This window comes from Lynx rufus, unplaced genomic scaffold (assembly GCF_022079265.1).
Source record: "Lynx rufus isolate CCGP_SWC_20201006 ecotype Redwood Valley unplaced genomic scaffold, mLynRuf1.p SCAF_4, whole genome shotgun sequence".
In the NCBI taxonomy this organism is placed as follows: Eukaryota; Metazoa; Chordata; class Mammalia; order Carnivora; family Felidae; genus Lynx; species Lynx rufus.
Window position 1 is genome coordinate 20,472,732 of NW_025814856.1, and position 10,901 is coordinate 20,483,632.

Below are 10,901 nucleotides of genomic sequence, written 5' to 3' on the forward strand. Positions count from 1 at the left end.
TTCCAATTCTTACTCTGCTGAGTGATAGCAGTAACTCTGATCTTGGGGAAGTGCCTCTCTGTGACCTCTCTGTGCCTCAGTCTCATCTTGAAAATAGGGATAATGGTGGTACCTCCTGCATGAGAGTCTTTGTGAGTTAACACATGTAAAATGCCTAGAACAGTTCTTAACACAATTTAATATTTATTGGCTAATGCTAGCCTTGATACTGGGTGGGTCCCTTTTATTATGTCACATGAGTTGGGAGGTGAAGTACACTATTACTTTGACCCTGTGGAATCAAGTGTAGAATTAAATTGCTGACCAAGCCCTGTTTGTATTTATAGCTGGAAGAGCCGGTATTGTCCTCATAATAGTATAGAAGAATTCAAGTTAGGAGAGAGAGGCAGCAGCGAATGAAGACTATTAAAGAAAAGAAGAAGGAACGTCAAAGACTGAGGTAGAGTAGGTGATGTAAGGGAGTTTGGGAGAAATTGTCCAAAGGCCTGTGGCATATGCTACACTTGTGTGGCCTTGAGGGCTGAGGTTGGGTAGTATGGAAGCACACACCAGTGGTCCCCCGGAAGCTGCCCAGCAACCTGTGCTCTTGGGGCTCTCCCTAATAACAAAGTGCTGGCACTGGATCCCTAGATTCATATCCTGGCTCTAACACTTGCTAACACTAGGTGACCTGGGACAGGTTACTTCATTTCATTATGCCTCCGTTTCCTCATCTGGAAAATGTGCATACGAGCAAGGCCCATTTTTAGAACCGTCTGTAGATTCTTGCTTACTGGCAATAGTGCTTCGCAATAGGAAATTCACACTCAATTTTAGTATCATTTTTTGATGCTTTATGAGCATGGTACCACCAGAGATTCAGAGTATGTGGCAGAAGAAACAGTAAAAGAGTAAGAGGGGATTTGCTCTTGCATTCATTCAGTCTACACGGGCAGCACAGCCAACGGGAACAGAAAAGCACAATCTTACATAATTCAGATAACTTGGTACGGTTTGTGCTTTCAAAAAATATTCAATCAAAAAAGAAACTGATGCCTTAGCCTTTTGATATTTTGGCCCTTCCTCAGACCCATGGAGGCATTTTGAGGGAAATGTCACATTGGTAGTCGACAGGATCCTCAAAGACCACCTTGTACTTCTTCCTTTTCTTGTATAGAAAATCTGCCAAGACAAGGAGGGTAACCCAAAGGAAGCCGTCTTCAGGGCCTGGTAAGAAAGACTGGAGGTTCTGTTCAACCGCATTCCGACCTCAGCAAAGGCCACCTGTGTAGGGCAACAAACTTGCTTCTCTGTCCTACTTCCCAGATTCTCTAAGATCCTGAAGAACTCAGGGTCCTTGAATTTTTAAGTGTTCCAAAGTTCAAGAAACAAGTTAATTAAAGCCACTTGAGACAAAAGTATATGAAGTGTGCAGTTGTAGCCAATTCCCTAAAAAGTGGCCAAAATGTATAACTGATACCATGTAACACTTCATCCCAACCTCCATCCTTGTCAAAATGTCCTCTTCCCAATACTGGACTGCTCCTTGTATTTAGAGAGATGGTTATACTCCCAAACTGAATTCTTAACATTCTCTCTTCCAGTTTGCCGGCTATGCCTTCGAGAACCTGGGGATCCCGAAAAACTGGGGGAATTTCTTCAGAAAGACAATCTCAGCGTGCATTATTTTTGTCTTGTGAGTATAAGGTTCCTTTTCAATGTTTCATGGCATTTGCTATATAGTCTGTTCTCTGTTTTTCATCCAGCCTCAGATTTATAGCCCTGTTTGTTTTTCTTAATAGCTTTTTTCTTTTTTTTTTTTAACATTTATTATTTATTTTTGAGAGAGAGAGAGAGAGAGAGAGAGAGAGAGAGAGAGTGAGGGAAGGTTAGAGAGAGAAGGAGGCACAGAATCCAAAGCAGGCACCAGGCTCCATCCAAGCTGTCAGCACAGAGCCTGATGCAGGGCTCGAACCCACAAACCATGAGATCATGACCTGAGCTGAAGTCTGATGCTTAACCAACGGAGCCACCCAAGTGCCCCAATAGCTTTTTTCTTTTTAAAACATGGTTTTTAGGGGCTCCTGGGTGACCCAGTTGGTTAAACTTCTGACTTCAGCTCAGGTCATGATCTTGTGGTTCTTGAGTTCAAGCCCTGCGTGGAGCTCTTGTGCTGACAGGTCAGAGCCTGGAGCCTCCTTTGGATTCTGTGTCTCCCTCTCTCTCTGCCCCTCCCCCACTTGTTCTCCTCTCTCTCTCTCTCTCTCTCTCTCTCTCTCTCTCTCTCAAAACTAAATATTAAAAAAAATTTTTTTAAACCTAGTTTTTGAAAAGTAATACCAGAGGTACCTGCTATAAAATCCTGGCAGTATAAAGTATGTACAATTAAACAGTACATTCTCAAACAGTATTCCCAATACTTCTCAAAACAGCATTCCCAATCTTTCCCCCTCTCCCCAGAAGCACATGCTATCAACTGTCCTTCAAGCTGTTGTTTGCACTATGCTGTTTCTTAATTAGCTATGATTTGCGTACTATAGAATGTACCCATTTTAAGTGTACAATTTGATGAATTTTTATAAGCTCTTATATCATGGGGATATAATGTATATCCTCATGTAAACACTGCCCCAATCAAAGTAAATATTTCCATCATTGGAAAGTTCCCTCCTGCACTCTTCTAGTCAGTCCCCTCAGAGATCATCACGTTCTGATCCATAGATTACTTTTGCCTTTTATTATACTTCATATAAATGGAATCATACAGTATTTGCACTCTTGTTTCTGGCTTCCTTTGCTCAATACAGCATTTTGGAGATTAACCCATGTCATTGCATGTACGGGTAGCTTGTACCTTTTTGTCCCCTAGTAGTATTCTGTTCTATGAATATTTTATAATTGGCTTATTTATCCATCTGCTGATGGACATTTGAATTGTTTCCATTTGAGGCCTATTATGAATAAAGTGGCAATGACTATTCCTGTGCAAGTGTTTTTGTGAACACGCATTTTCACTTCTCTTGGACAAATGCCTAGGAGTGGAATTACTGGTTGTATGCTAACTGCGTGTTTAACTTTATGTGAAGTTGCCAAATCACTTTTCAAAGAGATTGTACCAGTTTACACTCCCACTAGCAATTTCTGAGAATTCTGGTTGCACAATATTCTTGCAGTTCTTGCAGAACTTGATATGGTCGATCTTTTTCATGTTAGCCATTCTATTAGGTGTGTACTGGGATTTCATTGTAGTTTTAATTTGCATTTCTCTGTTGACTTAAGATGTTGAGCTTCTTTTGTGTGCTTACTGGCCATTCACTTATGTTCTTTTGTGAAGTGTCTGAACAAATATTTTTCCTTTGTAAAAGTAGAGCTATTTTGTCTTATCAAGTTATAAGAGTTTTTAAATATATTCTGGATATAAATCCTTTTTCAGGCATGTGTATGCTTTGTCACTATTTTCTCCAAGTCTGTGGCTTGCCTTTTCATTTTCTTAATGGTGTCTTTCGAAGAACAAATGTTTTTAATTTTGATGAAGTTCAGCTTATCAGTTTTTTTCTTTTTCTTTTATGGTTAGTGCTTTTTGTGTGTGTCCCAAGAAATCTTTGCCTACTCATTGAATTACCTTGGTGCGTTTGTCGAAGCCAATTAACCATGTATCTTTGGATCTGGGTGATTTATTTTATGTCATTGATCTGTGCATCATCCTTACAACAGTACTGCATTGTCTTGATTATTGTGGCTTTATAGTGTCTTGAACTCAAGATTTATAAGTTCTACAGTCTTTTTAAGATTGTTTTGGCTATCAGGTCCTTTTCCATGAAAATCTATATTTAGCTTGTGAGTTTTTCCTTAAAAAATAAAAAAAGCCTGTTGGGATTGAGATTGGGGTTGCAGTGAATTTATAGGTCAATTTGGGAAGAAATGACAAATAAGATTGAATCTTCCAATCCATGGATGTCATATATTTCCCCATTTATTTGGGCCTTTTAAATTTTGTCTCAGCAATGTTTTTTTTAATTTATTTGTTATTTATTTTTTTATTCAGCAATGTTTTTTAGTGAAGTCTTGCACATCTTTTATTAAATGAGTGCCTAAATATTTTGTGACTTTCATGCTATTATAAATAGTATTTTAAAATTTCAGTTTCTGGGGCGCCTGGGTGGCGCAGTCGGTTAAGTGTCCGACTTCAGCCAGGTCACGATCTCACGGTCCGTGGGTTCGAGCCCCGCGTCGGGCTCTGGGCTGATGGCTCAGAGCCTGGAGCCTGTTTCCGATTCTGTGTCTCCCTCTCTCTCTGCCCCTCCCCCGTTCATGCTCTGTCTCTCTCTGTCCCAAAAATAAATAAACATTGAAAAAAAAAATTAAAAAAAAAAATTTCAGTTTCAAGTTTGTTGCTGGCATATATAAATGCAGCTTATTTTGTATGTTGATTTTGTATCCTGAAATCTTGTTAAATTCATTTATTTAGTAGTTTTTTTATTTTTAAATTTTTTGGTAAATGCCTTAGGATTTCCTGTGTACACAATCATGTAGTGTGAATAAAGACAGTTCTACTTCTTCATTTCCAACCTTTAAATTTATTTATTTATTTTATTTTTTATTTTTTTAAATTTACATTCAAGTTAGTTATCATATAGTACAACAGCGATCTCAGGAGTAGATTCCTTAGTGCCCCTTACCCATTTAGCCCATTCCCCCTCCCACACACCCTCCAGTAACCCTCTGTAATTGTTCTCCATATTTAAGAGTCTCTTATGTTTTGTCCTCCTTCCTGTTTTTATATTATTTTTGCTTCCCTTCTCTTATGTCATGTTTTGTATCTTAAAGTCCTCATATGAGTGAAGTCATGTGATATTTGTCTTTCTCTGACTAATTTCGCTTAGCATAATACCTGCTAGTTCCATCCTGATAGTTGCAAATGGCAAGATTTCATTCTTTTTGATTGCTGAGTAATACTCTAGTGTGTGTGTGTGTGTGTGTGTACACACATACATATGCACCACATCTTCTTTTCCAATCTTTAAATTGTTTTCATTCTCCTTGCCCTATTATACTAGTTAGGACTTTCAATCTAGTGTTGAATAGGAATTACATGAGTACATATCCTTGTGTTATTCCCAGCATCAGAAGACAGCATCCTATTTTTCAACATTAAAATATGATGTTAACTGTAGGCTTTTAATCAGATTGAAGAAGTTTCCTTTTATTTCTAGTTTGCTGAGGATATCATGAATGTGTGTTGAATTTTCTCAAATGCTTTTTTATTTTTACATCTACTGAGATGATCATTTTTCTTCTTTCTTTTGTTAATGTGGTTTGTTACATCAATTGAATTTTTTAATGCATTTGTGGTATAAACCCTGCTTGATCATGATGTATTATCCTCTTTATATGGTACTGGATTCAATTTGCTAATATTTTGTTTCATTTTTACATCTATACTTGTGAGAAAGATTGGTCTGTGATTTTCCTCTCTTGTAAGTCCTGTGTGGTTTGGGTACCAGGTCTTGGCTAATCTCAATGCCTTTACAAGCATATACATTTTCAACATAAAAATAAACATACTATACACAGTGTTTTGTATTTTGCTTGTTTTTTTTTTTTATCTCTTAATACTTATGAAGATCTTTCCCCATGGAACATATTGGTCTGGTTTTTTTCTTTTAATAGCTAATTGGTATTCCATGGTATGGGGGATTAAAGTATTAAACTGCTCTTAAATGACATTTAGATTATTTCTGATCTTCCATTGTTGATTTTTCTGTTTATAGAAATAATAGGTGTTCATTGTAGAAAACATTAATAATAGGAGTATAAAAACAAATCACTCATATAGTCCTAAAGACCTGAGATAATCAGTGTTAAATAGATATGTTTAAGCCTAATTGGGAACATAAATCTGTAATTCAAGCATCCTCAAGTCGTCTAGCCTTGTAGGGTCACCCTTCTATAATGTCAGAATAAAATAACCTGAGCCCCCATTATATATTACATGTAATCACTGCAGCCAGTCCAGTGCCCTCCCCAGTATTTTTGGAAGATTCTTGGGGTGGGGCTGGGGTGCTGGCATTTTTCCAGTGTATATACACATACATAACAGTTTATGGGTACATGAACAGTTTATCTTCTTTTTTCTTGATTTCCCACTCTAGAATTGGCTGTGGGGGCTTTTCAGAAACAAAAAGGCTTTTAAAGTGTGTTTTTAAAGAAAAGTTCATTTCCTTCCCCTCCCCAATAGGGCAGAATGACTACAGTCAGATTTTAAAGCCCTGTTTCCCTTCCTGTAGAGAGTACACTCTGAGAAGAGCATATTCTGTACCAAGGGTCAGTACAGTGGGTGGGCTAAGAGTGTGGGTTCTGTGGGCCTGGATGTGAATGTCAGCTCTGCTGCCTCCTTGCTGTGTGGCTCCAGCCGTTTCACTTCCCATCCTGTACCTCGATGGGCTCCTCTGAAAGAGGAGGACCACAATAGCATCTGTATCACAGGGTTATAGTGAACATAAAATGAGTCAGTACACAGCATTTGTTTCCCCAAAGGGCTCAGCACACAAAAGCAATCCTCAGTAAATGAGAGGCAGTGTAGCACAAAGGTATGTAAGGGCCCAGGTTCTGGAGTCCTGTAACCTATAAAATGGGATGATGACAGTACCTACCTCTTGAAGTTGTTATGAGGATTAAATGAGTTAATATTTGAAAAACACCTAGAGCACCCAACACATTACACAGTTAATTCTGTGTAAGCCCTTTGTCAAGTAAATTACCTGTAAATGCATATACGCTGTATATCCTGCCCAGCTCTATATACCCTGTCTTCTTCCTCACCCCATTGCACTGTTTCATTGATCATCAATGTTGACAGCCTGCTTCTACTGCTCCCCCAGATCCTATCTAGCAAGCTGCCTCAGAGAGGCCAGTCCAACAGAGGTTTCCATGGATTCTTGCCGGAAGACATCAAAAAGGAGGCAGCCCGGGCTTCTAGGAAGGTTAGAATCCCCCAGTACAGGGGCCTGGGCCTTGGGATAGGCCTCTTCTCATACCTCTCTGATCGTCCCTGTTTCTGTTCTTTTCCCTACCTGTTAGTTTAGAAGTCAAAGGACTCCTGGATTTCCCAATTGGTCCTCCTCTTAAGTTGCGTGCTTCTCTGGGGTGTAGTACCCTAAGTGAGGAGAGGGAGCAACATCCTGGGAAAACAAATAATCTAGTGCTACTTGAAACGCAGCTTCAGGGTGCCCCCCAGAGCTTTCAGGTCAACCAAGGAAAGGGAATGGCTTTTGCTTCATAGAATTTCCCTTCCATAGAGTGACGTGCCACAGAATGTCTGTTTGTCTTTCTTGGGGCCCTGAGCACTGCCTGGGATCTCATTTGCAGATCTGCTTTGTGTGCAAGAAAAAGGGAGCTGCCATCAACTGCCAGAAGGATCAATGCGTCAGAAACTTCCATCTTCCTTGTGGCCAAGAAAGGGGTTGCCTTTCACAATTTTTTGGAGAGTACAAGTGAGTGACGAAGGGGAAATGTCGGGCTGCCCTTTCGCAAGTTGCTCTGAATTGGCCACTAAGGAAATCAGAGTCCAGTTCTCACGGGCCTGTTTTGATTCACTGGTGAATCTGTCCCACCATTCAATAATGAGAAACAGTGTCTTGGCTTGGTGATTTCACAGGGGTTACTTCTTGCTTCCCATCCCCTTCTTAAATTACAAACAGCTGGGGTTCTTAGACAGCTGCTCAGAGCTAAGCGGGGCTTTCAGGAACAGGAGGTTGTGGAGATAGTCCCCGGAGTTTTGTTCAGTTGGGGAACAGCTGTGAGGAGGCATGTGGGCTGTTCCTCCCCCTGCTCCCCTCCTCCCCACGAGCGAAGAGGTTCACTGCACAACGGCCTGGGTGGTTGCCCTTCCTAGGCCGGGCAGCTGGAAGACAGCATCAACGATGAGCCAAGTAAGTCTGTTTACTCTGCTACAGATCATTTTGTGGAAAACATCGCCCAACACAGGACATCCAGCAGGGGAAGGCAGGGGAGGAAAGCTGTGTCTTATGTTGTGAAGACTTATCCCAAGCAAGTGTTGAAAACATCCAGAGTCCATGTTGTAGTCAAACTGTCTACCACCGCAAGTGCATACAGGTGGGCCTTTCTCTGCCCTGGGGACCTCCCACATTTTCTCTAGTTCACAGCACCTTAGGAATGCTCAGGCAGTCTCGGCTTCCGTGCTCCATCCTGGAGGCCTGTATGCAGGGGTGGTTCCAGGCAGTCAGAGGAAAATTCAGCCCAGTCTCTCGTCACTCGTGACTTGTAAGACCTCCTTCATGATAACATTTAGACTGAACAAAATCCTTAGGATGGCTAGAGCAAATGAGTTTAACCTAGAATGAGTCAAGCAGCCTCAAAATCAGGCTTATTTCCTGAAATAGAAGGAAAAGGACCCCGAACGGGTCAGCACTGCCAAGCCCCACAGCCAGAGATGACAGCTGAGGCACTCCTGGGAAGTTTCTTGAATTGAGCTTGGTCTCTGGTCTGATACCTGGATTTGCACCCCTCACACTAGTTTACCCATAGCTCTTCAATGGAAATCTCCAGTCAAGCTCTCTTAGCAACATCCTCTTTGTGAAATGAGGGTTGGGGTGGAGAGGAGGTGATCAAAGATGCTGTTTTTATAAACACAACGCTCTTCCATGTTTCTCTTACAGAAATATGCCCACACATCAGCAAAGCATTTCTTCAAATGTCCACAGTGTAACAATCGAGAAGAGTTTCCTCAAGAAATGCTAAGAATGGGAATTCATATTCCAGACAGGTAGTGGAAACTCTAAGGCAGGGATTGAGCCAGGGAGTGGGTTGCTAGATTTCTAGAGAGGAGGTGAGTGTGAGGGTAGTTCAGAAAATGAAGAAGCAGCCCATGCCTTTGTATATGGGAAAGAGGGAAGGAGTGGAGGGAGGGCTTTTCAGTTATAAAAAGAAAAATTGGGAGGGAATCATGGGGGTTGGGGTAGACATGTTCCTGAAAAGGGTACTTGGGTATCAGAATTCCCTGGTGGGTTGGTTCTTGAATTCCAGTGGGGAACTAAGTAACACAACCCCCCCCCAACCCCGCCCCATGTTCCACTCATCCTGCCTCAACCCTCTTCCACTGTCAGGCCGCTCAGCCCATCTTGTTTAAAATAGTCAGGCAGGCTGTTGCACTCTTTTCCTGTGCTAGCTCTAGTTCTTTCTACTTCCTCCCAGGTTTCACCACCGATTACATGCCCCTTACTCAGTATTTCTTCTCCCACTGTAGAGATGCTGCCTGGGAACTCGAGCCAGGGGCTTTCTCGGAGTTGTATCAGCGCTACCAACATTGTGATGCCCCCATCTGTCTGTATGAACAAGGCAGAGACAGCTTTGAGGACGAAGGGTAGGGAAAGGCTCCTGGCTAGAAAGATCTCTCATTGGTGCCATCATAGAGTTAGACCTTGGCACAGTTATTAGGAGCAAGAAACTTGCTCTTGTGTGCAGACCTCAGGGTGAACTCAGGTCCCATTCTCACCAGTCCAGGATTCACTCCTGCACAAGTGGACAGGTCCCTGCAGGGCCTGCTCCTCCTTGTGCCCAGGGCAGAAACCCTCAGATCCAATTCTTTCCCAAATCCACCTTTTGAGTGTCCGTGCCTGACTGTGGGGTCCGGGACTTGGCACTCAGCCACATGTGGGTCACAGGTAAAACGTATGGTGAAAAATGCCTGGGAAACCCTCGGCAAAGGCCTGGCCTGTAGCTAGCCTCCCGAGAGTGATAGTGTAATATTTGTCTCCATGACCCTTGGCTCTTCCTGCAGGAGATGGCGCCTCATTCTGTGTGCTACATGCGGATCCCACGGAACTCATAGGGACTGCTCTTCTCTTAGAGCCAACAGTAAGAAATGGGAGTGTGAAGAGTGTGCACCTTCTGCTGAAGCCACAGGTGGGACCAGAGGGATGGTCTGGTCTAAGAACTGGGGTGGAGGTGGGGGGACTTGTGGTGCCTGGGAAAGGGGGAGGGCTTGCCGCCAGATGGGGACTCGTGGTTGGTGCCTTTAGTTTGGGAAGGAAAGCGGCTAGGTAGGGGCTTAAGGACCTGAGCCTGAGAGGCAGAGGGTTGAGTCTTCCTCTCCCACCTTTCTTTCACCACAGACTACACACTTGAAAACTCAGGTGCCGTCCCTTGCTGCAGCAGCACCTTCCACTCCGGGGGGCATTTCTGCAGAGACACCAGCCTGGAAGAGAACCCAGGCCCTTCTTGTACTGATTGGCCAGGACCTTACTTACTAGAAAAACCAGAGTCCTCTGGTGGCAGGAGGGGCCACTCCTGGCAGTCCAAGGGTGTCAGAATCACTAAGAGCAGCAAAAAATCCAAGTAACAGCTTCTGAGTAGTAGCTGCTGAGCACATTTGGGTATGAAGCTGTGCTCCTCCATCGGGTTTGGGAGAGGGGGCCCTCTGGGACTGTGAGACAAGGAAAGGGGGCCAGCAGTGAGAGTAAGAACCTAGGAAAGAGAAGTCCCAGGGGAGATGCCAACCTCGGAACGTGTTAGTGGTTACGAGAGCATCTCAGCTCTTTCTGCCTCGTCCCCAGAGAGCCCTCTTCTCTTCTCCCACCCTAGTCTGGTTCTCATATGCCTCTTCTTACTTCACCCACGTTTGTTATTATGCAAATAAAGGTTTTCTCTCCATTGGTGTCTCCTCATAAATTCACTCTGGAATTTATCTAGCATTTGGAGGAATCCAGAGGCAGAGTGAGGAAATAGAAAACTCATGCTTCTACTCTATAAAATGCGGTGGATAAATGTAGAATTCTCAGCTTAGAACATAGACATGTTGCTTTGGAGGGAAGCAGTTTGCAGGGAAATCAACTTTACAGGTGGGGGCAGAGATTTCATCGTTGCACAAATAAACACAGGCTCCCATCAGGGAGGTGAGCCCA

General features: G+C 42.8%; 1 protein-coding gene across 2 annotated transcripts; it reads left to right on the forward strand.

The window, feature by feature from the left end:
- The first annotated feature begins 330 nt into the window (after positions 1-330).
- PHF7 (PHD finger protein 7) lies at positions 331-10,449 on the forward strand. 2 transcript variants are annotated; one of them, XM_047097410.1, is made up of 10 exons: positions 331-439; positions 1,157-1,209; positions 1,584-1,675; positions 6,861-6,962; positions 7,348-7,472; positions 7,935-8,094; positions 8,658-8,764; positions 9,245-9,361; positions 9,779-9,903; positions 10,113-10,449. In XM_047097410.1, exons 1-10 carry the CDS (start codon positions 396-398, stop codon positions 10,337-10,339), a joined length of 1,152 nt encoding a protein of 383 aa, XP_046953366.1. In that variant the 5' UTR covers positions 331-395; the 3' UTR covers positions 10,340-10,449. The 2 variants fall into 2 exon arrangements, with proteins under 2 accessions (XP_046953366.1, XP_046953367.1); XM_047097411.1 differs by lacking the exon at positions 9,245-9,361.
- Positions 10,450-10,901: the final 452 nt, after the last annotated feature.

Bases quoted from the DNA above. Each gene is read 5' to 3' on its own strand.
- PHF7 (XM_047097410.1), top strand. From the start codon at position 396: ATGAAGACTATTAAAGAAAAGAAGAAGGAACGTCAAAGACTGAG. The intron at 1,210-1,583 runs GTAAGAAAGACT...TCTCTCTTCCAG, and splicing joins GAAGCCGTCTTCAGGGCCTG to TTTGCCGGCTATGCCTTCGA. The intron at 9,362-9,778 runs GTAGGGAAAGGC...CTCTTCCTGCAG, and splicing joins GACAGCTTTGAGGACGAAGG to GAGATGGCGCCTCATTCTGT.